This window comes from Cryptotermes secundus, unplaced genomic scaffold (assembly GCF_002891405.2).
Source record: "Cryptotermes secundus unplaced genomic scaffold, Csec_1.0 scaffold93, whole genome shotgun sequence".
In the NCBI taxonomy this organism is placed as follows: domain Eukaryota; kingdom Metazoa; phylum Arthropoda; class Insecta; order Blattodea; family Kalotermitidae; genus Cryptotermes; species Cryptotermes secundus.
This window is the reverse complement of record NW_019736393.1, coordinates 491134-518914: the sequence shown is the minus strand read 5'-3', so window position 1 is coordinate 518914 and position 27781 is coordinate 491134. Positions and strand designations below refer to the sequence as shown.

At 37.8% G+C, this 27781-nt stretch overlaps 2 protein-coding genes across 5 annotated transcripts; one reads left to right on the top strand and one right to left on the bottom strand.

Moving 5' to 3' along the window:
• Positions 1–36: 36 nt before the first annotated feature.
• LOC111869750 (zinc finger protein 629-like) lies at positions 37–18526 on the top strand. 2 transcript variants are annotated; one of them, XM_023861489.2, is made up of 4 exons: positions 37–297; positions 3532–3672; positions 8506–9416; positions 18440–18526. In XM_023861489.2, exons 1-4 carry the CDS (start codon positions 148–150, stop codon positions 18474–18476), a joined length of 1239 nt encoding a protein of 412 aa, XP_023717257.1. In that variant the 5' UTR covers positions 37–147; the 3' UTR covers positions 18477–18526. The 2 variants fall into 2 exon arrangements, with proteins under 2 accessions (XP_023717257.1, XP_023717256.1); XM_023861488.2 differs by lacking the exon at positions 18440–18526 and having other exon boundaries at positions 8506–9626.
• On the bottom strand, positions 13902–27696 carry LOC111869752 (protein fuzzy homolog). Of its 3 annotated transcripts, none has more exons than XM_023861492.2 (9): positions 27657–27696; positions 24720–24841; positions 23274–23421; positions 22004–22132; positions 20976–21173; positions 18453–18652; positions 16629–16792; positions 15416–15572; positions 13902–14039 (listed from the first exon to the last, which is right to left on the bottom strand). In XM_023861492.2, exons 2-9 carry the CDS (start codon positions 24800–24802, stop codon positions 13982–13984), a joined length of 1137 nt encoding a protein of 378 aa, XP_023717260.1. In that variant the 5' UTR covers positions 24803–24841; positions 27657–27696; the 3' UTR covers positions 13902–13981. The 3 variants fall into 3 exon arrangements, with proteins under 3 accessions (XP_023717260.1, XP_023717258.1, XP_023717259.1); XM_023861490.2 differs by lacking the exon at positions 27657–27696 and adding an exon at positions 27202–27309; XM_023861491.2 differs by lacking the exon at positions 27657–27696 and adding an exon at positions 27185–27273.
• Between the last annotated feature and the right edge of the window lie 85 nt (positions 27697–27781).

Below are 27781 nucleotides of genomic sequence, written 5' to 3'. Positions count from 1 at the left end.
TTGTGAGAATAATTGTTTTCTTAGTGTTGGTAGTATTACATGTCATTCGTGGTATATTCAGCGAACAATGTGTATGGCTGGAGAAATGTACAAACGGTACAAACGAAGTTTTGAATGTTGTCTGGATTATATATGAAACGCTAGAAGATGGATGGCATTTCAGATATATCGAAACGAATGTGCCGTTTATGTATGAATGAGGAGGATGTCGTGCTTTATGTAATTAATGAAAATCCCGGTTTTAGAAACTTTGGTATGCCGTTATCGTGGAGAATCATGATGTGTGTAGGAATTGCGGTAAGAACACGTTCATACGTAGGAACTCTGATAATACAGGCATGGGATTTATATAATAGTTTAATATGTACAGTGGAACATAGCTTTTGTTCGCAATCATGATAGTCCAAGTACCTATATCGTAAAGCGTAACTAAACCGGTTTGTAACATTTTTTGCAAGGTGTCACCTAACCTCATTTTTTTATTGTAGAAAAAATATTGTAAATACAAAAAAAGGCATAGGCAATGCCCATCCGGCCTTCTGTAGCACATTCTTATAAATATCTTATTCTATCATAGCGGTAACCCCGCGATTCGTAATATCAGTATATTTACATTTACTTCATGGATCCAATCACCTCCATGTAGGGCTGGATAAAAAACATGTCACACATTACAAATTCATGATGAATATACATCATACGTCCTTGGTCCAATAAAATATATAATCAGACCTCACGCAGACAGCATAAGTTGTTTAACATTTGAGCCCCTTGCATGCTCGACAAATTTGTCAATAGAGTAAAGTGAGTTTCTTTGCAAATAGTTTTGTAAAACAGACCTAAGTTAATTTTTATCAGTTTTTAAATCTGAGATATTTGATGGCAGAGTGTTAAATAGCTTGACACCTGAATAATACACCCCTCTCTGATAGGATGATAAATGTGTTGTAGGTATATGAAAGTGGCCATTCCTTCTTCTACCAATCATATATACAGATTTATTGGTCTGAAACATATCCACATTATTAACAACAAATGTCATCAGTGAGAGCAAATATACACATGGAAGTTAAGATCTATATTTAATAATAGCAGTAGTTGCAATGACCACATGACGTCCTCCATCTGCTAAAGTTAGCACTAACTTCGCCGACAAGCGGTAGTCGCTCGGTCGGTATAGTTCGCTTGCGGACTAAAGCCACTGCGTCACCTAACCACACTGTATAGTGAAGGGTCAGGACTAAATTCCAGCAGCAGCTGTAGGTCTTTTTTTCATATGCTGAATACTAATACAGCGTTTTGAAATCTGCTTCTCATTTTTCTCGTATTGAAGTAAAGGAGGAAGCATGGGACAGCATCTAGAATCTCTACAGAGATGATCATCATTGGAATTTGAAGGGCAGATGGGTGTTCTTATATCTTTGTATTCTCATAAATTCTTTTTACAGCATCTTGTAATATTTTACAAATAGTAACTGAAGTGAGGAACGTCCAAAGTCAGTTCAGAAATAATGATGTCATCAAACATTTTTAAATGTGTACCGGTAGCGTAGTTGGTTGAGGCACTATGCTACAAGCCAGAAGGCCGCGGGTTCAAGTCCCAATGAGGTCGTTGGATTTTTTCAATTGACATAATCCTTCCAGCCGCACTATAGCCCTGGGGTCGACTCAGCCTCTAACAGAAATGAGTACTAGGAATGAATTAAATAATCTTTCTGGGTAGTAAAGCGCCGCCAGCACGCAAGGCTGACAACCTTACCGCCATATTTGAGCTGATTGTCTAGATAATGTGGGACCCTCAACGTATCACAACCCTATGGGCCTTCACGGCCTGTTACAGGGATAGCTTTACTTTTTTTTTAATTTACCATATTTCCTTGCATGTAAGATAGATTTTCGCCGGTCACGGTAGCCGAGCGGTCTAAGGCATGCACTGTCTTCACTCACTCGGAAGCCGGGATCGTGGGTTCGAATCCCACTTAGGGCATTGATGTTTGTGTGCGTTTTTCTGTGTTTGTCTACAGGTAGAGGCCTTGCAATGAGCTGATCACTCGCCCAAGGAGTCCTACCGCATGTGTAAGATCTAGTAAACCGAAGTGAAACGGAGAGTTTCATGGAGGTAGGCCTAGGCCCAAATTGGGGCTGTAGCGCCACAGAAAAAAAAAGATAAATTTTCACTAAAAATGGCCAAGATATTCTAGTGCATTTTATAGACATGGTTTAGAATTCTTTTCTTCAGTTTCCTATCTCGACCATCATGTCTTACACATCAGGGAACATGATACTGTATTTTTCTGTTAAGTTAAATTACACATATTTCTAAAACTTACTTTTACCTAATTCATATACATTGTCCTCAGAATTATTCACTTCACTCTGTATAACCAGAACATATGTAACAGGAATGCATATTCCACCAAAATTAATTACAGTCCAGTGTCATCCATATTTTCTTACTCTTAGTATTTAAATCTCTTGCTTGGTTGACCATATGTTTGTCTGCAAATACAATATAAGAGCTTCTCAGTGCCATATCTTTGTTGTTTAGAATATGTTAATCAAGAAAAATTACTGACTGCCATACCTGTAGTGTATGCACAAGTTGACTACAACACTACAGGTATGGCAGTCAGAAAGGGCAGTAATATTTCTTGATTAACATATTCTAAATAATAAAGATACAAAATTGAGAAGTTTGATTATTATCGGCCCGGATTTTGATGACATGTCATCTTTTTTTCCTTGTATCCTATGCGATGCTCTTAAATATATAAATCTCGGATATGAGCTGCTAGTTACAGAAAGGTAATTTTTTGGTAAATTTTTGGACTTTTAAGGGTATTTCTTGTCATTTTTGGCCATTTTAGAGAATTTTTCTTCATATGTTTTCTGAAATGTGAATAACGTGGAAGCGAAGTGTTCTTTCTTTTCTCCTTTAGGTAATTTTTATGGATTTTTTTGGTCATTTTTTTATATTTTCAGGTAATCAAAATCCGGGCCCTGCATATTACATTTTAGGTCATTTTTCTGGATTTTTTCGGTCATTGTATAGGTCATTTTTTAAATATTTTCAGGTCATCAAAATCCAGGCCCTGACTATTATATTTGCAGACAAACATATGGGCAACCATGCAAGAGATTTTATATACCAACATTAAGAAAATATGGCACTCACTGGACTTCTGAATTTTAAAATTTAATTAATTGTCCTGATATTGCCAGTCATTTTATAACTTAAGTTACCTTAATTACATTAGTACTTTAATCTGTCTTGATTTCTAATGGTAGCAATCCCTTTTAAACAACATGCGTTTATCATACATGTAAAGTGTTTCCATTGTAGTGTTGTCTTTGCCTTCTGATGATAGCCAGTAGTGGCCAAAAGGTGTCAGCACTTTTAAGTATTAAATTGCTGCACTTGATAGACCTTGATACCTATAAAAATAGGCTACTGACAGTTCAATGCACATACATTTTATTTTTAAGTTTAATAAACCATAATAATCTAGTCATTTATTTTTAACTTTCCAGGTACTTCCTTATGACAATCTGCCTCAGTTTATTTGCCACCGTTGTCTGTACAGAGTAGACTCCTATTATGAATTCAAGGAAAAATGTAAGGAATGTGATAATTTGTTGCAGATAGAGAGGAACACTGCTACGCCACTGTCGGTAAATATGATCTTATTTTAAAGCTGAATTAGCATAACTGTTCAATTTAATCCCACATTCTGCTGTTTTAGTTACATACATTTACAAATAATTGTGAAAAGGATTTCTGTTTATATCATTTGTCACATTTGTTACAAGTAGAGCATACATGTATGAGAATACAGATGAAGCTCTAACTTAAGAACTTTCAAGAAGCGAACAATTTGTGTTTATGAACATCGCACAGACTAATAAATTGCAACTCCCAACTCATTAATGAACACAGAACTGCGCACTTACAAACGTTTTAACAGATTATCATCAACAAATTTAATGATATATCTTATGAAAAAAAGAATTCAGTCGACAAACACCTCTCAAAGAACACATTATGTTTGTAAGTTGGGGTTCACCTGTATTCATTGGCTCTAAATAACATAACTTTAAATACTGAATGCTGTTGTATACTTTGTAAGACTTTTCTAAAACCTTACCCTAAATGATAAATATAATGAGAAACTTAATAACTGACAAAGAGAACCTTTTTCCTCTTTGAGAATACTGTATTTGACCCAGGTCAGCTATGAAAAAGTCATAATGATATATTATATTACAGAGCAGTTAATTATAAGATAAATCTTTCAGATAAAATGCTCTTCAGCATGTATGTTATAAAATTCCATGTATCTCCCACAGGAAATATTAACTAATAAAATTGAAAACTTGGTTAATGTGGCCTTATGTGTCAGTGACTGATTCCACTTTTAATCTTACAATAATCCATCACATTAAATCACAAAAGTGAAATTCATTCTAGAGTATATCATTCCAAGGGCTTTATTTGCACTTGTACATTCATCATTGCACTTAATGGTCAGATTAAATTTGTGAATTTATTTAATGAGCTGACTATAAACGTGATAGTATGATTTATAAATTATAAATTCTCTTGTTGACTGATGAGAGATATTATGCTGCATAGAGACAGAAATTATTTTTCTCTTTCTGATTAAGTTTTATCCATAATTTTTCTCTCAAAGCTAATTCCATATATGAATGGAAGTACTGGAAATCATTATTGTAGATTTTGGCATGGTAGGTTGACTACTGACTACTGATGTGGCACAGTTCAGATATTTAGGAACAACAATAACAAATCAGAACCTGATTCAGGAAGAAATTAAGAGGAGATTGAACTCGGGTAATGCTTGCTACCATTCAGTCCAGAACCTTCTCGTATGCTGTCCAAAAACATAAAAGTTAGAATATACAAAACTATAATTTTGCCTGTGGTTCTGTATGGGTATGAAACTTTGTCTCTGACATTAAGGGAGGAAGATAGACTGAGCGTGTTTGAGAACAGGGTGTTGAGGAAAATATTTGAACCAAAGAGAGATGTGGTGACAGGAGGTTGGAGAAAAATGCGTAATGAGGAGCTTCATAACTACTCTTCCCCAAGTGTAATTAGAATGATCAGGTCAAGGAGGATGAGGTGGGCAGGGTATATAGCACAAATGGGAAGACAAGGCATCCATATAGGATATTGGTGGGAAAGCCAGAAGGAAAGAGACCACTGGGAAGACCAAGGCGTAGGTGGGTGGACAATATTAAAATGGATCTTAGAGAGATAGGATGGGATAGTATGGATTGGATTGGTCTGGCTCAGGATAGGGTCCAGTGGAGGGCTCTTGTGGACATGATAATGAACCTTTGGGTTCCATAAAATGCTGGGAAATTCTTGAGTAGCTGCAGAATTGGCGGCTCCTCTAGAAGGGCTCAGCTCTGTGAGTGAGTAACTAAGTAAGGTTGACTACTGAGCAGATGTTCTGCTTTGGGCATCTACTTGAGAAGAAAATGGAGTATGGACTCTGCACCAATTATTTATAGACTTCAAGAGAGCCTAAGACTCAGGAGAGAAGTATTGTATAGTATTTTTATTGAATTTGGTACACCCATGAAAATAGTTTGGCTAATTAAATTATATTCTAAATGAAATGGTAATGTCTGTGGGTGAAAATTTTTCTGGTATATTTCCAATGCAGAATGGCTGGAAATGAGGAGATGCCCTGTTGAGGTAACTGTAATATATGCCATTAGAAAGGTCCAAGAAGACCAAGAGTGATTGACATTGAATGGGACATGTCAGGTTCTGGTTTATGTTCATGATGATAATTTACTGAATGAAAACAGAACAAGTTATATATTTGTTAACGGCTCGCAACCAGAAAGCAAGACAAAACCATAATGTGAAGATATCTAATAGATCCTTTGAAAACGTGGTGACATTCAGCTGTTGGGGAATGACACTAACAAATCAAAGTTATGTTTATGATGAAACTAAGAGCAGATTAAAGTTGGGGAATGCTTGCAGTCATTTAGTTCAGAATATTTTGTCTTCCCATATGCTGTCTAAAAACTTTAACATTGAAATATATAAATTTTTATTTTTTCTGTTCTTATATATATGTGTGAAACTTGGTCTCACACAAAAGGAAGAGAACGGAAGACTGTGGTTGTTTGAGAACAGGGTGCTGAAGAGAATATTTCGATCTAAGAGGGAGGAAGTAACAGGAGGCTGAAGAAAATTGCATAATGAGGAGCTTCATAAATTGTAAAGACAAACAGGCGTTTTAGTTTCTTAGAATTGATGTAACTACCTAACAGTTGATAGTTATTAATGTGTTTAAGAAATGCTGTTCACAGTTTTAATTTAACCAAATATCTAATGGATTAACCAAATGGCTAACAAATTCTGGCCAATCCAGTAGAGCATCTCATGGATAAAGACGGATAGAGCATGACTCTTATCAGTCTCCTTAGTCTAATGTCAAGGTTTTGAGTGTGAAAAGCCTTGTCTCTATAAATGCATGGAATAGCTTACTACGACTTCAGACAGTACAGTGTGTGAGCACACAGATACATGAAGTTGTTCTGTAGCATCAGTTTGTGTATTTTCTTTTGACCTTCAAGAGACATATGGGAAACCAAGAAATTATAGTAACCATTATAAATACAGACTGTTACTGCTATAATAATGTAGAAACCACAGTAGAGTCTTAGTATGCAAACTAATACCACCTTTGACAGTTGATGTTGTAAATGAATGAGAATACATTTTCTTAAATTTGGATATATGTGATACGAGAATTAATGGTAGGCATTTTTCTTCGTTGTATTCAAAATTGTATAATTATAATGTATGTGTAAGTTCTGGGTGCATGATGTCAATTTCTTAGTATTTGCTGACACAGAGCATGTTAAAATGAATATTCAGGAGAGAGATTCTCACAATATGGTGAGGAATAAATTGGCGTATCAATATATTGACAAACTTTTGTGTTGGTTGTGTTGAACAGTTATGTTTTAGTGCTCTCTCTCTCTTGTGGTAGCTGTTGTTCAGGTTACATTCTAGTAATTGTTTCATGTATACAGTAAGGTTCCCTCCATATTCTTTGAAACATATCCTACACTATGTAAATATTGTCACAATTTAGAGTGACTAAAGCACCATTACTTTTTTTAATTGTTGCAGTGCAAACGTGCTTAGTAACAGTTGTGTATAGCCGCTTCTTCCAAGATCGTTGCCTAACAACAGGTCTACATGCCACATTCCTCCCTTCTTAAGGGAGCCTACAGACATAACACTATTACTTCTTTTGCGAGGACTGTGCTTGTGACGTCTGTGATTGGCCTAGCCTTCCTTTCCCATGGCTCATTTCTCATGGTGATTACTCTCAAACTGCTCTTGCTGTTGCCTCCTTAAAGCCGCTCATCCCGAATGGTTGCCTGATCAAGGTGTGAGCCAGTCCAGATGGACAACCATCATCATTTTCTGAGGGCCATGCTTTTGACGTCTCATCTTTCGTTTTAGAAGGGACTAAGCCTTCCATAATGCGCTGATACTCTTTCTCCGCAGTCTAATAGAAGTCCAAACTATTTGCTTTTCAATCTCCAACTTTATGGTCTTCCTGAAGATCCTGCCAAATGTCCTATCCTTCCACCAGACATAATTGCTATCTTGCGTCTCAGTCCTTTATTGCATTGTTGCATTCTGGGCCCTTCCATTGTCTCTTCTCGATCGTCAGGCCTTAATGACCATGTCCCTTATGCCATGTAGGAACAGCCTGGCGGATCATTCTTCTGCTGGCAGTATCCAACCTCTTCCAGGACCCAACATCGCCCTGGGTCTGTTTTCTTGGCTGTCAGTGGTGCCCTGTGGCTAGATGCCGGTCACCATATCAGTTATCCAGTGCTCCAATAGTTTCCTCTGCAGCCTCTTCTATGTGGACTTCCTGATGACCCACAGTGGCCTCTACAACTTCTGGAATTGCCTCCTGCTGCTCCAGATAGGCCTTTGTCTCTTATCACCAGGATGTCACCTCTTGTAAGACAGTGGTCATTGTGGATTTCATTTCCACTGGCCAGTCTTCATTTCATCAAATTACTACGACTGTCTCACTGAGTTACACACTCCAAAGATCATTGTAACTACAGTACACAAAAAATTATCTCAGTCTTCCCTAGTCGTTGCTCAGTATCGGTTTCCAATATCATTCCTTAACTGTCCCTGCCCTCAGCTACAGCAACTGTCAACTGACTCTCACTGTCCTGGTTATAACATCTTGGCACAGACTGCACAGAGAACACTGGTCCTCTGTTTTTAGTAACGGCTATTGTATAACTGCTTCTTTCATGGTCGTTACCTATCAGAGGTATACATGCTGCAATATATTGAAAAATGTATATCATATCTAAATAGTAATTATTTATTTTTGTCAGTTTTAAAACGTTTTTTAAAGTGTATATTTCAACAGAGATGGATTTTATAACCCATGCGACCGGATTTTGTTTTAGGAGAAAAATGAGAGAAAGAGACGTGAGAGGAGTCCATCTGAATCTCCAGAAGAAGTAGAAGAATATGGAGATGAACTACCATTTGTTATGGTTAAAAGTAATTCTGTGCCATTGGATCACCTTACAGATCCACTGACCTTATCAGACATTGAAAGTAACTCTCAGCAAAAGGAAGGATTATGCTTTAATGCAAGCATGGCGGCATCATCGTCATCTCTAAAGGGTGAAGTCATTCACAGTGTCCCTTTAGTTGATGCTTCTGAAACTTCAAGCCTAGAAAGAGTGGCTGGTTTGCCAAATCCCAGTCAGTGTGCTGCAATACATGCTAAGAGAAAAAGAAAAACTCTCAAACAGATGTCAGAACATAAGTTTGTTAATGTAGAGGACATGCTCAAGAAACAGTGCAGAGCTCAGAAGGTAGTGAAACGAGTTACACAAGATCCCAAATTAATTTTGGCAAATCGTACATGTCGAATTTGTGGTATAGTATGTACCTCTGCTGAATTTAAGGAGCATGCCATGTCTCACATGATTGATGAAAGTGGAAACAAGAAATACACATGTCCTGTTTGTGATAAGAGTTATTCAGCAAAATCCTCGGTGAGACGCCATGTGTTAAGTCACAATGCTGTCAAACCATATGAATGTTCAGTTTGTGACAGATCATTTTCAGATAGGTCAAACCTTATGAAACATGAACAGAGGCATAGTGGTCTCAAACCCTATGCTTGTGATCTATGTAAAACTGCATATGCAGATAATTCGTACTTATTAAAACATGTAAGAAACTGTCATTTATGGAAGAAACATGAAGTAGCAAGACATAAGGTTGTTCCAAATACTGATCATGAATGTTACACCAAACGAGAGATACCAAAGTCAAAGAGACACAAAGAAAGGAACAGGAAAAGGTGTGTTAAAAGACAGAATACTAATTCTACTACAATAGCATCAATTGTGCTTACTAATGAGGGTAATGAAGGTTGTGTTGAAATACCTAAGAATGTATAAAAATGTCTGCAAGAAGAACCACCTAAAATTTTCATTGAAAAGGTTTTTTTTATTGCTAGTGGGGTGAGACTAAGTCCCTTGTACTGCGGCCACTTCTGGCCTATTGTACCAGCCCCAGATGATAGGCGAGGGTGATTGTGGAGCAATTGGTGGAATGAAGATTGGCAGGGGAACCGAAGTACTCGGAGAAAACCTGTCCCAGCGCCACTTTGTCCACCACAAATCCCACTTGACCAGACCTGGGATCGAACCCGGGCCACCATGGTGGGAAGCCAGTGACTAACCGCTTGAGCTATGGCGCGGCCTCCACTGAAAAGTTAGTACTGATACTACCTCCAAACCATTTATGAACAGCATCCATGGACCTTCTGTCACCAGAATGTGTTGTTTGTAATTCCAGAGTTGTGAAGAATGTGACACACTTATGGCAAAACATGTAACATGGAAGCATGTCTGTGGAAAATATCATGATTTTGAAACCATAATAAATTTGTAATACCACCATGAGACTATTTCGTGTTCAGTCTTTCAAAGTAATACTTTTTACATTGTGTGTATAACTACAGAATTAGCCCAATATGGTGTTTGCAGCCATTAATTGCTACAAATGTGATAAAAGATGGTTACCTGAAGTGGGTTTGCCCAACTCCATACCACTGAGGAGCCTCACCTAACTGCAGCCTGCAGTATATAGAATATCTATGAAGCATAAATGAATGATTACGAATTTGACCAATAAGGTTAAAAAAATATTTCTTTAAATTTATTAAGGTTTGCAAGACTGCATCTGTAATGCATGCAGTCATGGAGTCAATACTGATTCCATACTTTCATGAGTTATTTAGTAGGTGTCACATGAATTCAGTTAAAAGATTGTACACTGTTTAGTTAGCACTATTCACAAAGATTTTTTATGTCCATGATTTATTCTGACCGTCTTACAATGCATACATTTATTCACCATACTCTTCTCTCTTGCACTACATGTTTCAGCACAAAAGTGCCATCTTCAGGTGCTTTTCGTTGTACATCAAACTACTTCATTGCATGCCCTGTTGTCTTTATACTAAAATATATACTCGTCATATATATTGATAAATTTTAAATATTAAAAATATTAAAACTGTTCAGGATTTGTCATCCTTATGTCATATCTCAATACGAGAGTCACACCTATCTTCCTCTATCGGAGCATTCTTCCTACTTTTGTGTGTGTATTGTGCTTTGTGTTGTGTCTTGCTCCTGTGACTGCGTGTGTAAGATTTTTTATGTGATTTGTCACCTTTTTTATAGAGGAGAAAAGCGTTAACATGTCTTGGGGAATTGAACGATCAGTTTAAATTTGGTCAATGAAGTTATTGGTTGTTGGTCATCTGCTGATAGCCCCATGATGGGAACTGTTTTGTGAATTACTCTTGTAGCAAAAACTTATAAGAACATGCTAATGTTGCCATTATTTTACTGTTCCACATTTGCATCCTTTGTGTAAATATACCAGAAGTAGTTTTTCATAACATTTGGGTGATCAGTGTCTAGGACATTAAGATTTCAGTTGTTTGAACTCCCATGTTGCTGAAAACAGTATTTCATGAAAAGTATCATATGGATGGTAAGCTTGATGATCTCTTTAACTGTGGTGTAAAGAATCAGTGAGTTCATTAATGACACATTTAGAGTGGCACAAGTGTTTAGAGCCATGTGACAAAACATTTGCTTAACCTAAGGGCATGCATGCACTTGTTGTTTCCACTCAGCTCAGAAGGAGAAATAAATGCAGACATAAGTATGTGCGGCCCCCTGCACTACTGGTACTCAGCTTGGATCTGCTGTGCACTCTGACCTTCCACCGTCGTCAGATAATATTTTGCTGAATGTCCATGAAGGCAGAGGGTGAAAAATATAGTATATAAAAATGAAACATTTTTTATGTCATGTCTGATGGTTCTCAAGATAAAAGCAAACACTTGGAATTGTGAATGTCATGCAGTCATTTTGTAACTTTAAGAGTGAGGGTACACCATGGAAACTGGCAACCACAAAGCTCCATTCAGTAACATGTGTTCAACTCAGGCTGATATCACTTTTCGGAAATTGTGGTTGCTTTGTGGTTGCCAGTTTCCATGGTGTGCCCTTGCCCTAAGAATGCATGTTGTGGGTTGACGCCATATAGCCTGTTAGAAACATTGTTGTTAGAAGGATGTATTGCAGTCTTAAGTTAAACAAGCCGTGTTCTGGAATATGACACCGTGTAGCCTGGTAGAAGTTTACTGATATTTTTGAGAACCTTGCTGCCCTCAGTATTGAATTGTAACGAACCAGTTTGTTGTGTACTGAACTTGCATATAATGTAATCGCGTATATTTGAATACCATAATTGTTCGTGCTTCGTGGAGGCTTGGCTGTATCCGACGTCAGTTCGGCCATATGTCCTGTGCTGGTTGTATGCGAATACTGAAAGGTCTGAGAGGAACGGGTATCGGCTCATCTGAGCGGAGCGGAAGTCTTGCAGGGGGCCGCCGCATTATTGCTTTTTATTCTAGTGGTGTGGGACTAAGTCCCTTGTACTGCGGCCACTTCTGGCCTATTGTACTAGCCCCAGATGATAGGTGAGGGGTGATTGTGGAGCAATTGGGAAAGAGGTTTTTCTTTACAACCAAATCAGCTCTGGGGCCCATCCATCCTCCTAGCCACATGGTATGGTTCTTTCCTTAGGTGGATTGGGGGGGGGGACATGAAGCTGAGCGCTTACCCACCTATATTGCCAAGGATAAGAATGTATGGAGCTATACCTACATTGCCTCATACATCTTCATGGTGTGGTGCTTAGTTATCTTATTCCTGATATTCAGCTGACATCAAATAAGCATCTATTACCATATAGTGCAACCTTCAACTTTAGTCCACATAAAGTAATAACCATCTCTGTTCACTGAATCATTCAATTTCATTCACTGAGTTGGAAAAATGCTTTTTTCTTGCTTCCCCCTCCCCTGCCAATTTTTTTAACCTTAAAATTGTATTGTTGTATAAGAATGGTGTATAAAATGGTATGCAATGTAGAGGTTAAGTACATGGACAACTTTACCCATGTTACTGACTTTTTATGAATTTGTCTAAATATAATCATCCATCCCCAGTGGTTAGGCATGCAACAGGAGTAAGTAATTGGCTAATGGGAATTTCCTGAGCTTTCCAGTTTTCACATATTTGCATATATCATACGATTGGTAAACGTACCTGATATTCTGATACCTGATACTTCTTCCAAGTCACTACTTTCTGCTCCACGTCACGTCTAATGTTACAACCACTTTCAAGGGTTGACTTTTGACAGCAGATGTTTCATCATTTATGGATCACAAGTGCAAGGTACCTCTTGTGGGACTATTTGTATATTTGCACATACTTACATGTCTAGCATGAGTGATATCATAGGTCATAACAATGTAATTATTTTACAGTAGAAAGATATTTTTCTTTTGCTAGTGTGACTACTTATCCCATTTAAAAGTAATTTTTTTTAATTCCCATAGTGGGGTTGGAGTCCAACTGGATCCGCTCAGCATGGCAGCCACTGATTGGCCTATTGTAGCCTGCCCCGGGTGATTATGATGATGGAGAATTTGGTGGAAGGAAAATTGGCAGGGGAAACCCACCCAGCGCCACTTTGTCCACCACAAATCCCACCTGACCAGACCCGGGATCGAACCCGGGCCGACATGGTGGGAAGCCAGCGAGTAACCGCTTGAGCTATGGCGCGGCCTAAAAGTTATGTTCCTTTTAGCATCAAATTCTTTAATGTAGTTACATAGAAATTTGATAGGGTTGCAAGTCATATCACTCAACAGTGTGGTGAAGTGGTTAGCACTGCTGACTCATATCTAGGTTCCCAGTTTTGAATCATCATGCAGTTCTGTAGCAGTTCAGTAGGGTTGCAATCATGTTTGTGAAAACTGGTGAAATGATTATCATTCCTGCTTCATATCTGGGAGGTCCCCAGGTCCGACTCTTAATGCAGTTCCATGGGGTTTTATTCATTCGGTCTCGACAGACAATTATTATATATAGCAAATTTATTTTTAAAAAAATGTTTATCCTGTGTGACAAATCTTCAACGAACATGTACAAGAACATCTATGTTTCTAGAATAATAAATAATAATATTGAGTAAGGCATCTGTGCTGTTTAAAGTACATCATATGAGTCTTTATATAACTGATATTTTACTAAGATTATCTGCTTGATGATAAGGCAGAGAATAATTTTAATATAGCTGCTCTCTGAACCAGTTAATATGTACACATAAGCATGTTCATTTGTGTAATGTTGTTAACTTCGAGCAGTGTGGAAACAGACATCATGTAGAATTCTTATGTCTGCTGATGTTTGGAAGAATTTCCACAGTCAAGTCCCCAGTAGTAATGCTACCAGATACTGTAAAGAGATTCAACTCTTGTTGAACTTGTTACCAACATAGTTGTTTATCTCCTGTCAGGAATTTCAATGTTCGTTGAGTTATGAGCCTGTAACATACACAAAAGTAGTTGTACGTTTCTGATCCCAGGAATCTTAGGATTGTTTACAGACACTATGAGGAGGCCCAAAATTAATAATTATGAATCACACAATTGCTGATGAAAATAAAATTTGGCAGATACCATACTTTGGTAGATGTGGAAATCACTGGGTTACCAAAGATGCTGAAAGTGTATTTCCTCTGCCTGAAGACACAGGCTGACATGAAGCCCCATGCTCACAAATGTAGGTAACATGGCAGGAGGATTTTCTGAAATTTCACTGGTAATGGAGATGGCCCCAACTGGGAAGGCAGGCACTGGCTCAGTATTGCAAAATTTTGTTTTCATTATTTATTATTGTATGATTTATAATTATTAAATCAGGGCCTCCAAGTGAATTTCCCTGTATAACTTAGTGACTTACTTTTTATGTAGTTTCTGGTATTGTACACTTCCATTAATTGAAAACTGTCTAACATAACTTCACAGATCTTCACCTTAATTATATTTATAATTTTCAGCACAGAAAACTGAATCATACAAGATTTATAGACATATTTATAATCTGTCATTATACCAGTCTGTATGTTTTTATCTAGCCATCTATATATGGCTGTACAGCCCTTGTGGACCTTGGCCAATTTTTCAGTTTCTTAATCTATACACAGTCGGTAGGACTCTTTTTGATTGGGGATCAACCAATCATAAGGCTGCTACCTACACAGAGAACAACACAAAGACAGAATAAATACACAGACATCTGTGCCTCAAGTAGGATTCGAACCCATGATCTCATATATGACATAAACACCGTCCCAAGTGCAACAATTTATTGTAGTTCTTTTGTCTTGCCCTCTTCTACACTACATGTTCCGGCTGCAAACGGCCATCATCAGGTGTATGCACTTACGTAGCTGTTACACTGCATCTGGTTTAAAATTTAAAACCATAAGTCTTCACAATTGTTCTTTTCGTCGTTACCAACAGGTTTCGATTTATCAGAATCTACTTTGCTGGTATCTGTCTGCTTTGTGCATTATCTTTGATCTCAGTTTTCGCACAAGCGGTGACAGTTTATGCCTTAGACTGTGCAGCCACTGTGATTGGCTTCTGTATGTTTTTAGCTGTAGTAATTCACGAGTTATTTTGTTACTTGTAAATTTTCCACAGAATTGACTATGTATATATAAACCCACAACACTGCAATATTTAAGAATTGTGCTGTGTATGTTGGGTGCTGCAATTTCAGAAGTTTCATAGCCATCATGTTGGTATTACTGATGCAATGGAATAAAACATTATATATGGTGGCCTATGAGGACATAAGCCTTCCATTCATTATAGACACTCCTATGGTCACATTGGTTATTCTAACACATTACCTCATTGTATGAATTGGTACAGCAGATGCATACAAGACACACAACAATGTCGTACCGTGGCGTAAGGCATGACACTTGTGGTACTCTGAGCACCAGTATGTTTCGAGTGCTGGTGACGTTACAGGCTGCTCATAAGCAGCTGCACCTTCTGAATTGCCTGAGAAAGAAATCAGTATAATGATTATTGGAGTATTTTTGTCATGAAAAGTTAAATAGTTCCGTCTAGTGTGACTGGTGAAGATTTTTCTTATTTCAATTATTTATGCCCTTACATGTTTCAGTCTTCAGAGACCATCATCAGAAGGACACCTTTACATCAATACAGCTGGAAGTTACTATTACAATATATGTTCTGAATGTTAAAATCTATGCATATAATATTAATAATATACAATTGGGTATAACATCTAAGGTCTTTACAACTACAGCGGCTGTTCCAATACATTAAAATATTTGTAACTTGTCTGTTAAGATTTTATTGGAATTTATAAACCAAGTAGGTTCGTGTCATCTTTCTTATAAACCTACTATATATAGACTATACACTTGGTCGTTGGCCTATGACTGACTTCCGTTCTGACTGACAGGTCATAAGTCGATCTGGTCGTATGTCGGCCATATATTTATTAATAGTATTTTTATCATCTTTATAATTTATTTTTAAAAACTTTTACATTTTAATCATCTTTTATTTTTCATTTTAAATATAGTAATGTTTTTCTCTTTTACTTAGCGATACTGTACATATCTTCGTTTCTACGCCTAGGCTATCTGTACATACTGTGGTCGTAAGTTGCATAGCTCATAAGTCGATGACCAAGTGTATATCATCCACTATTCCACTAATGTTATGCACAGATCTCTCATTTTGAATTTAACAAAAATTTGATCATGAAAAAGATCTTCTACAATCTTAAGAAAAGAATGCTTGTAATGGATCAGTATGGCTGAAAACTGGAATTTCCTGGCAACTTTCAGTGAAAGTTTCCAGTGTCTAAACTAAAAAGAAAAAATCTGTCCAACTATTTAGGTACTACATCATGGATGATGGGACAGTGTCCACGTAAGGCCTGCCTAATGAAACCAACTGATCAGTCTGTGAAGAAATACTTGAAAACTTATCATAGTATGCAATAAAGGAAATGGTTTTAATATCACAACAATAAGTACATACAAATTATATACTGCATTGCAAATACCACCACTTTAATACCTGATGACTGATTCATGAAAGTGGCTGCCACTTGATGGTAGAAAGTTCGAAGAACATCCAACCTATGGGCCCCACTAAGTGACCGGGATTCTTTTTTTCCAGCATCCGTGCGCTGGTTTCGGGAAAGCAAGAATTTTCCAGCCTGGTGATCAACCAGTAATAGTCTGTAACATATTATGAATAAAGCTTCAAATGCTAATTCATACAGGTTGTGTCACCTACTGTAAAACTAATGGAACAACAGTAATGTTTAGGATGGTGTCGATGGAAATGAAGTGGTAATGTAAAATATGCAAGAAAGAATGAACAGATCAAGACAGCCATTTCTCAAATAAGAAAGCACTATATGCGATGTCAAAGAAATTGGTATTTCAAAATATGATGAATTCGGACTCAGTTCTACACTCCTTATGCAACTCAGTCCTAGTGTATTTGCTATATGTGAAATTCAATTCAGTTCAATTCTGCATTCAGGAAGGAAACTGGAAGGGCTGTTGATAAAATATACACTGCCAGACAAAACTAGAAGGAAACATCATAAGCAATATCATTAGTGGTATATCTTAATCCAGCTTCTTAGGCTGCGCCATAGTTCAAGCGGTTAGTTGCTGGCTTCCCACCGCAGTGGCCCAGGTTCGAGTCTGGGTCTGGTCAAGTGGGATTTGCGGTGGACAAAGTGGCACTGGGGCAGGTTTTCTCTGAGTACTTCAGTTTCCCCTGCCAATGTTCATTCCACCAAATTCTCCATCATAATCACTCGGGGCAGGCTACAATAGGCCAATCAGTGGCCGATGTGCCGAGTGGACGCAGCTGGACTCCACCCCCCCACTATGCAAATTAAAAAAAAAATAATCCAGCTTCTTAAGTCTGCTATAGAAAATGTGGATGTCACAGAAGATTAAAAAGAATTATGCAATGTTATGCATGCGAGCCTTTCACATAACAATGACAGCCACAAGCCGTATTCAAAATGTATTTTAAGCTTAAATGATTTATAAAATTAAACAAATCAGTTTCAAAAGAAGAAACAGAGTTTAAAAAGTGTAGATTATTTGCAATTTTGCGTACCTCCCTAATCCTAGTGTTTACTTACTGCAGACATAACTTTACTGTTGCAGAGCTAATACAAATGTCACACTCCACATCAGGAGTGATTTTTCCATACATTTCCTGCACTGGAAAATGTAGCAAATAAAAGTCACTTATCTTAATGACATCTGTATTTTATAGCATACACAGATCTCTTGTATGATGAGCTGATAACAATAGCAGTAAATTCAGTATGCAGCATGTTGGACCAGTAAAACGTAAAGTTTTTCCTTGTGCTTGACTAATCAAGTTCTATGTCACGAAGGTGTATGGGGGAATGGATGTGTAGATCCACATTTTCTTGACCTTGGCACTAGCTGGAGATGAGCAGTCAGCTTCACGCCCCGGTAGCTTTACCCCCGGTACCCACTGGATAGGAGGCTCGGTGGACCCCAGAGCTGGTCTGGATGATGTGGAGGAGAGAGAATCCTTGACCCTACCAGGACTTGAAATCTGATCCCTTGGTTGTCCAACCTGTAGCCAGTCGCTATACCAACTGCGCTCTCCCAGCTTATATTGGACCAGTATGAACCAAAATTAAATTTGCCTTACAGTTTTAGTGTAGGACTCCAATATGAATTTTAACTGGGAGGGCTGGGGCATCTGTAATTCATTTAGGACCAGATACAGGCAGCAGTTCTGAAATCTAACAGTAATAAAATGTTATGTTTGTGTTGTATTGATTTGTTGTAAATTAACTGAAAAAATTTATTCTCTGACAGATACTATCCTCACCCCATGACACCATTATCAAGCTGAATGCTGGGAGGGAAGTTCCGAGGGAAGCATTGTTCTGCAGCTCGTAAAACGTCAATGGCACCTTTCCAGCATTGGATAGAGACATGTTCTACTTCAGTGAGAGGTGGGGATGGTCCACAGAGGGCACAAATCTGTATGCCTCCCACCAACCCACAGGCAACAAGTCTGAATGGAACCTACAACAAGAAAAGTAAGTCAGTTACGGATATAGATAGAGTTTCTCGGGATGTGAAGGAAGGAGATGTGTGATATAATACAGGAAAAGCTTATTATAGTGTTTTCTGCTGAAGGATGTCTTATGACCTCAGTTTAATTCTTTAACATTCTCAAGTCCAATGAGTATTTAAGTGTCCTGATACTATATGTCAGAGGGTTAAAGAGCAACAGACATATTTAGATGTCAGAATACATTTTATATATGTGGTGAACTCTCAGTTATCTGCTGCAATGGAAGGAAGTAGTAGTGTGGAAATTAAAACAATAGATAATTCAAATACCAGTATATAATGAACTTTGTGTGAAGTTAAAATCTCTAATGAACAGTAAATTATGAGGCGTGAGGTAGCATAGTTGGTTGAGGCACTATGCTACAAGCTGGAAAGTCATGGGTTCAAATCCCAATGAAGTCGTTGACTTTTTTCAGTTTACCTAATCCTCCTAGCCACACTATGGCCCTGGGGTTGACTCAGCTTCTAACAGAAATGAGTATCAATAATCTTCCAGGGGGGTAAAGAATGGCCAGCACATAAGGCTGACAACCTCACCGCCATCTGTGGGTTGACTGTCTATAAAATGTGAGAGCCTCAATGTCTCACAACCCCATGGGCCTTCACAGCCTGTTACTTTTTTTTAACCTTATAGCAGACTACAGAATTTACTGGTCATGCTGCTAATGTTTTTTTTTTTTGCTAGTGGAGTGGGACTAAGTCCTTTGTACTGTCTTCTGTAAAGGTGTCCATATGTAAACCTTAAAACAAAACTTTCCATCCCTGTAGGCCTGCCTCTACTGTATACATGGTGAGGCATCATAAGGTCACTACTGGAAAAGTCTGTGAAATTCCTACCAGTTTGGAACTGAGTGATGTAGATGGTTATTCTGATAAATTATATGATGTGACATGGATCAAATTTATGATCCTACAGCTGTAAAAATGTGAAAGAACCTATGGCACATGACAAGTACATTAATAAGAATCTTCTGTTACATCTAGACTTCTAAGCCTGAATGCACAAAATCCTTCATTCATAATGTAATGATTTGGGTGGGGGGATCTTAGTACATTGTGCATTCAAGTTCTAAGGTCTCTGATTTTTTTTTCTCACACAATAATCATACAAAAAATGTTTTCACTTTTCAACATAATCTCCCTGCAGCTGTACACATTTTTCACAACGTCAACGCCATGATTCCATGGCCACTGCGAACCCTTCTGTAGGAGTCTGTTTTGACCACTGGAAAATTGCTGATGCAATAGCGGATTGAAAAACGGCATCCATGTCTCATCAGTTGTCACAGTTGATGAAAAGAAAGTCCCATTCATGCCTTCATCACGTGTCAACATCGCCTGGCAAATTGCCATGCATGCAGCCTTGTGGTCATCCGCCAAAATTCGTGGCGCCCACCTGGAGGACACTTTCCGCATTCGCAGGTCTTCATGCAGGATTTTGTGCACAGATCCCACGGAAATGCCAACTTTGGAGGCGATGTTTTCCACACTCAATCAGCGATCCTCCAAAACAACTTTCTCGCTTGACCATGTTGTCAGACTGGCTGGTGCGAGGCCGAGATTGTTTTGGTTCGTTGTCACACAACGGTCGGCCTTCTTTGAACTGTCGCGCCCATGAACGCACATTTTTCACATTTGTGACACCATCACCACACGTCTCACTCAACTGGCGATGAATTTCAATGGGTGTCACACCACACAAGTGGAGAAAACGAATGATTACTCATTGTTCTTGTAATGAAAATGTCGCCATTTTAAGTATCAAAAACACTCCCCACTCTTGCCGCTGCCACTAGAGTTCTGTGTGCCATAGAGTGCTGCCATCTCTGTCACGCATTCACAAAGAGTGCACACGTATTTTAAACTAAACCGCATGTATCTATCTGCTCCAAGTCCTGAGAAAAAAAATTGGAGACCTTAGAACTTGAACGCCCCTCGTACATGACTTAGGTGGCTGACAGAAGAAATATGGCATGAGACAGCCCTCCTTTATGTTACCATCAGGCAGGAACATATACCTGGTATGCATATATATGTTTTACCTAAAATAACTTATTCCTGTTTTCCTGACAGTGTTTTCTAGCTAGTTAAACTGTTTTATATCGCCCAGGCTTATATAAATTATTCTAACAATAGACATTTGCACTCATTAATTATGTGTAATTGCCGTCTCTTTTCAAGACTCATAGTGAAAAGAAAATATTTTGGACAGAAAATTAAATCCCTTCATGAAACCACTACATTCCTATGAACATTATTAGAACATACTCACAGCTGGACTCTTACACGGCAAGAACACAGGTATGTCACATGCTGTACAGGTTCCTTCAACTGACACGAGAAGTGCAAGCAGTTTCATCTCCTCTGGATCAAGCTGCCACCAACTGGATGTGGCCACAGCTACACGGCCTCGGATTAACAGAAACCCGTAGAGGGAATCCACACATTCAGCCCAAGTATCCACCAAACTCTGCAGACAATCACAGTCATATTTATCAGATTACAAAGAACTAGTAGATGGTGTCAGTATTAATACTTCGTTCTGTCAGTCTTTTGTAAAAAAAAATAATAATGTCATGAACGCGTTTTTGGAATGATGGGGGAACAAAATGAAACATTTTTCACTTGGTATCAGCAGAAAGTTGAGTTACTGAAAACTTGGATGAGAGTACAACAGTGAAGAAGACAAAGAACAAAATTTATGTTAGAACACAATTACTTAAGGAGCTTGTATAGTCGGTATAGCGATTAGCTTTGCGTATAACGTAAATGTATAGGGTACAGGTGTTGCAAAAAAGGGAAGCAATAATATGAAACAAAACTGCAAGCTGCATTTAAAAAATCTGTAATTTTTGTCCGTGAAATTGGGTGGGAATTCAGATCCCAGTGTTTAGCATCCTCAGGGACAACAAATGATTCTTTTCCTATCTATGTTTGTATTTCAGAATTCTTATGCAATAAAATGTTCATGTAATATGGTGAAATGACTGATACCACAGCTTTCACTTGGATGAGTTGGTTTCTCACTTTTCAATGGATAGAAAGTAATTCTGCCTGAATAAATGCCAGATCCCCTCCCTGCCAGCTGTGAGGATAATCCCCCACACATCCAGATCCCCTCCCTGCCAGCTGTGAGGATAATCCCCCCACATCCAGATCCCCTCCCTGCTAGCTGTGAGGATAATCCCCCACATCCAGATCCCCTCCCTGTCAGCTGCGAGGATAATCCCCCCACATCCAGATCCCCTCCCTGCCAGCTGTGAGGATAATCCCCCCACATCCAGACCCCCATTCACTGACCTGCAATAAATGATTCTCCTGACACAACGTAACCTCTACTAAACCCAAAAGGTCACTGCAGTTAGCTGCACGGTCACTGCTTGTTACATCCACACATTCTAACAGGCGATCCAATAAAGGGTAGCAAACCTGTAAAAGGAAAATACCTCACATTGAAAATATTTGTACCTACAAACAATATTAAATTATAACTGTTTATTTAACATTACAGTAATAAAATAAATTTAAATACTTTTGTAGAATTGTAGCACATGCAATTGTTGAGAGTGCAGAGTTAACACTTTTACACCATACTTCAATTAAAAATGCACTATGCTTTAATGAGGATTCCGTGGAATTAAAAAGACCGTTTCCAAATTTGGCACAGTTAACTATGGGTAAAATGAATATTCTGTTACTCAGCACTTGAAAATGTTTGCAACACATATCTGGGAAATCAATGTTCAAAGCAAATGTAGTAACAGTTTTTTTCAGAATTTTAACTTACCAATGGTATTTAAGACTGAAAAATTGCATGAACATAAAAATCATATCAAAACCACAATTATGTCCTGCTTTTGTCAAAGTAATTCTCTATTATGAATTTATTCCTCTGAAACAGTCAATTTATTGTTCTAACTTTGAAAGTTTACTGTTACAACATCACATCTATTGAAGAGTCAAATGCTTGGTTGGACAAGTGGATTTTCCACCATGACACTTGATCTTCACATATAGCACCTTCAGTAAAGCAATATCCTCCACCTTTGACTTGGTCCTTTATGCCTTTTAATGTTGCCAGAATTAAAAATGCTCCATATATCGATAATAATGTCATTTTGATTCAGATGAAGACATTCAAAGTACTGGGACAATACTGAAAGAATTAGGATGTTACAGAATATGATTCAAGCAATTTTTCAAGGCATGAAAGAGATGGAATATGCATATAAAGTCAAGGTCGAACACTTTGAAGCTGACTGTATTCATTAAAGGCAAGTTATCTGTCAGACCTCATACATTCTTCCTTCATAACTATCTGAGTTTCAGAAATTTCCTGTACTGTCATTCTATCAACTCAAAAACCTCATGTTACCATTTATGATTCCATAAAAGAATGATACATATGACTTATATGAATAATAACTACATATTTCTCTGTTCTGTGACTGGATTCAGTTTCCTTTATATTTTTTAAGTTGGTTATTTAACAACGTTGTGATTTGATCTAAGAAAGGTATGGATTTCTGACATTAAAAAACCAAAATAGTGCATATCTGATAAAAGTTACCCTGAGTTCTCTCTTCAGACGTTCAGCGTTACGAGCTGAACATAATTCATCAATACCAACTGCAAGTACCATTACATTAAAAACTGAAGTTAGCAGTTGATTCAGAAGCATTTCACTAGCACCACATGCTGCAACAATGAGTGTTACACTATAACAGAAAGAAATGCAGGTTTGTCAGTGGTAAATAGTAACCATTAGATGTTATAGTTCCAGTATCTTGGGCATTTGTGTCTTTATGAAACACCTTATAACAAAATATGTTGTTAGTGTCTTGCTTGTTACATATTTTATTTTCTGCCAGTAAACATGGTACTTGCTGACACATGGTAAGTCAGTTGGACATAATAAATGGCAGTTCAACCTTTCAGTCTGTGTGATGGAGCTAAGATGTAAGTATCCTTCAGGTATGTCTGAGTCCAAGAAGGTGGGTTTCACATTTCTTCTGTGTATGTGTATCTCCCTAGTGCCTAACTAGTACCACAGGTTTTCTTCATATTTGATATTTATAAATATTTTTTGCTATGCAGATGTTCTATGAATATGAACTTTATATTTAAAAAATACAACAATTTACAACAAAAGGATTAAATGAAAAATAATACAGTATTTTTGAGTAATACTTTGTACAGTCACATGTTTCTTCTTTTTAATTCACATAGTGGGGAGTGGAGTCCAGCTGGGTCCACTCGGCACGTCGGCCACTTATTGGCCTATTGTACCTACCCCGGGTGATTATGATAATGGAGAATTTGGTGGAATGAAGATTGGCAGGGTAAACTGAAGTACTCTAAGAAAACCTGCCCCCAGCGCCACTTTCTCCACCACAAATCCCACTAGACGAAACCCGGGCCACCACGATTGGAAGACAGCGACTAACCACTTGAGCTATGGTGTGGCCTTAGAGTATCATGTTATATAATTGTGCATATGCTGCATGTCTAAGGGATAATCACGTGTGTAATATTTTTCAAATGTGCAATGTGTATGAAAAAGTTTTTGTAATTAGGTATGTGAACAAGCAACACTCTATCCAGTTCAACATAACCACATTTCTGGAGACAGAACTAGACCTCATACAAACCACTTCAACATAAAAAAGACTCTCAACATGAAATCGGGCCTACCCTACAATTCCTAAACCTAACACAAACATTCCACACTTCTTTTGTGTTTTATAGTCTTACTGGTTGGTTTTGTTAGGTTGGGTCAGATTACACATCTCACCTCAGCTTAGGGAGATCCAAATGATATGTGGCACTTCTACCAATTTTATTTTACAGTCGTCATAGTTATATCAGCCCTATTGTAACTGCAGTAAAATATAACTTGCAATTCCACCATATGCACTAACTTCAATGCACAATTCCCCTTCTCAGTATAATTAATGGAACTTTAAATTTGCAGGAGCAGAACAGATGACCTTCCTGGACAGCCCTTTGATCATACCTGTCTTCCCAAACCTTCCAGACAACAGTTGTCTCTTGTGTTGAAGTGCTCCTCAGAACAACAGACTGTGACTTTCCAAACATATGCACACCATTCAGAGATGCAACCACAGAGAACGGGAGCTGTAACAGGTGAAGTAAACAGTCGGGCATTATGACTAAAGTTTTTAATTTTTAAGGGTCTGAAGGTAGGTCAATTAGTTAGAATGAAGAATACTGTTTTGGAGCATCCTGTGACACTGTGTATTTCAATTTTAGCACTCACTCCACCGTCTCTGTGAAACTTTGTCCATATATTAAAATTCACTTTTTGAAGGTTGTTTCTCTCTTCTTCTAATTTTTTTAACACTACACATTTTGGCCTGACTGGCCATCATCAGGTGTATAGGATTGTAGATGAGAACTGCTGCTCTGTTGTAATACTGTTATATTTTGCATTTCACAAACAATGTAAAATGCCTATAAAACACTTTTTTAAGTTATTTTAAGATTATCATTACTTCTGTTGTGCACACTGTTTTGTGTATCTGTAATGTATAATAATGGGTCATATTGGTGTTTTATTTAAGAGATGGATATGTTATTCTGTCTCTGTATTTGTAATGTTACTTAAGTTTTTCTTTCATGTGTTGGTTTATTTCTTTTGTGCAGTTGTAGCTGTGCTTGTTGTTTCATGTAGTGGTTCTGTTTTTATATAGCTGAGTTTGGTGTGTGTGCTCCTAAAGTAAAAATAAAGTAAAGCTATCCCTGTACCAGGCTGTGAAGGCCCATAGGGTTGTGAGACGTTGAGGCTCCCACATTATCTAGACAGTCAGCTCAAAGATGGCGGTAAAGTTGTCAGTCTTATGTGCCGGCCGCTCTTTACTCCCCAGGAAAATTATTTAATTAATTCCTGGTACTCTTTTCTGTTGGAGGCTGAGTCGAACCCAGGGCCATAGTGTGGCTGGAAGGATTAGGTCAATTGGAAAAAATCCAATGACCTCATCGGGACTTGAACCCACGACCTTCTGACTTGTAACATAGTGCCTCAACCACTACGCTACCGCGTACTTATTCTGTATATATATGGTATTTTTCTAATGTGTTTAAATGTTTTCCTTTTAATGTGTTCTTACAATGTCCACTGTATCTGTTAATGTTCCCTATGTATGTCCTGTGTTTAATATGTGGCTTGAGTATCCAAAATTACTATTATTATTTCTAATTGCTTGTATATGTTCTTTGTAGCTAGTGTGGAATGCCCTGCCTATTTGACCTATGTATTTCAGCGGGAAGCCTAGGCATTTCATTTGGTTTATGCCACTTTTGTTGTAGTTGTCCAGTCATCTGACTTGTAAGGGACATATCAATGTTTTGCTTCACAAGTTGAGCACAGTTGGTTTTCTAATGCAAAAATTATCCTATATATTAAATATAAATAGTCTTAAAGCTGTATAGTATGCATATTATCATTCATTGGTGAAATATGGAATAATATATTGCGTAAATACATCAGTCATAAGGTCTTTGTTATGCAAAATAAAATAATAAGAAAAATGATGGGAGTGGGGCCAACTCATACATGTAGAAATCTATTTAAAAAGCTTGACATAATACCAATCCCATGTGCATATTTGCTCTCATTGATGACATTTGTTGTTAACAATCTGGATAAGTTTCAAACCAGTAACTCTGTGTATATGATTGGTACAAGAAGGAATGACCACCTTCATGTACCTACAACACATTTATCATCCTATCAGAGTGGGGTGTATTATTCAGGTGTCAAGCTATTTAACACTCTGCCATCAAATAACTCAGTTTTAAAGAATGATAAAAACCAATTTAGGTTTGTTTTACAAAATTATTTGCAAAGTAACTCATTTTACTCTCTTGACAAATTTGTCGAGCATGCAAGGGCCTCAAAAGTTAAGAGTTAATAAATGGTCTCTGTGCTTGTATTATACATTGTTGAGACTTGCCTGTTGTAAGTGTAGTAGTATGTATGACGTCTGTGTTGGTTATGAATTTTAATGTTACAATGAAACTGTATTGATGATATGACTGGCCAGTGTGTGTGGAATGACAAGGTGCGAATGTGACAGTGGTTTTTCCATGGCCTATGTGTGTTGTCCTGACAACTTGAGCTATTCTGTCTCAGGCTTGATTTTATATTTTACTGGACCAAGGACGAATGATGAATGTGTAATATGTGACATGCTTTATATCCAGCCCTACAGGGAATGATGGGATCCATGAATGTAAATGCAAATGTCTGCTACTGTTATTATGCTGATCCATATATATATTTTGTTCCGGGTTGATACGGTAAAAATTAGAATCCTGAACATATCTGCACCTAGCCTAAGCTGGAAATAAAACTGGGGAATAAGAACTGCACGAAACGCACATGGTAGGACTAAAGCCGTATTCCGCTCATTTAGTAAATGGTACAAGTGTTAAGGAGTGAGAAAGAAACAAACAAACATGTCATTTATACGAACAGGTTCGCCATCTCCTCTTTTCCTGGTAAACAGTGGTAATCCCCCAGCCGTTGTCAAACACATTAAATGAACCACCATAATAAAAGTTGTTTACAAACAGCTGTTCCTCAAATTACAGGCACAGTCGACTGAAAACTATCGAATTACTCGATTGTTGCAATTATCGAACAATTCAAATATCTAAAAAAACTAGAATCAATTTATAAGTAAACTATGTGCATTAGGCATGAAGTATGCGTACAAAGACCCAATTAATTTATTCGGTTTAGAAAATATCGAATGTCAAAAAAGTGAAATGAATTCATTCAGCTTAAAAAACTTATGGAAGTAAGAATGATCAAAGGTCGGAAGGCAGTGTAAGAAATCTCTATATCATTGAGCTGTAATAAGTGTCAGGGGTACGGATTAGGTACGTTACTTGTAGACGCGTGAATGTAACTTGGTAACTTACTTACTCATGGAGCTGAGCTCTTCCGGAGGAGCCGTCAATTCTGCAGCTACTCAAGAATTTCCCAACATTTTATGGAACCCAAAGGTTCATTATCGTGTTCACAAGGGCCCTCCACTGGTCCCTATCCTT

Excerpts from the sequence above, each read along its gene's own strand:
- LOC111869750 (XM_023861488.2), top strand. The coding sequence starts at position 148 with ATGGATGGCATTTCAGATATATCGAAACGAATGTGCCGTTTATGTATG. Across the intron at positions 298-3,531 it reads TGATGTGTGTAGGAATTGCG|GTACTTCCTTATGACAATCT; the intron begins GTAAGAACACGT and ends TTAACTTTCCAG. Across the intron at positions 3,673-8,505 it reads ACACTGCTACGCCACTGTCG|GAGAAAAATGAGAGAAAGAG; the intron begins GTAAATATGATC and ends ATTTTGTTTTAG.
- LOC111869752 (XM_023861490.2), bottom strand. The coding sequence starts at position 27,279 with ATGGTGGTTCATTTAATGTGTTTGACAACGGCTGGGGGATTACCACTG. Across the intron at positions 23,422-24,719 it reads TGGAAGGTTTGGGAAGACAG|TGTAACACTCATTGTTGCAG; the intron begins GTATGATCAAAG and ends TTTCTGTTATAG. Across the intron at positions 22,133-23,273 it reads GTCTGAAGAGAGAACTCAGG|GTTTGCTACCCTTTATTGGA; the intron begins GTAACTTTTATC and ends TTCCTTTTACAG.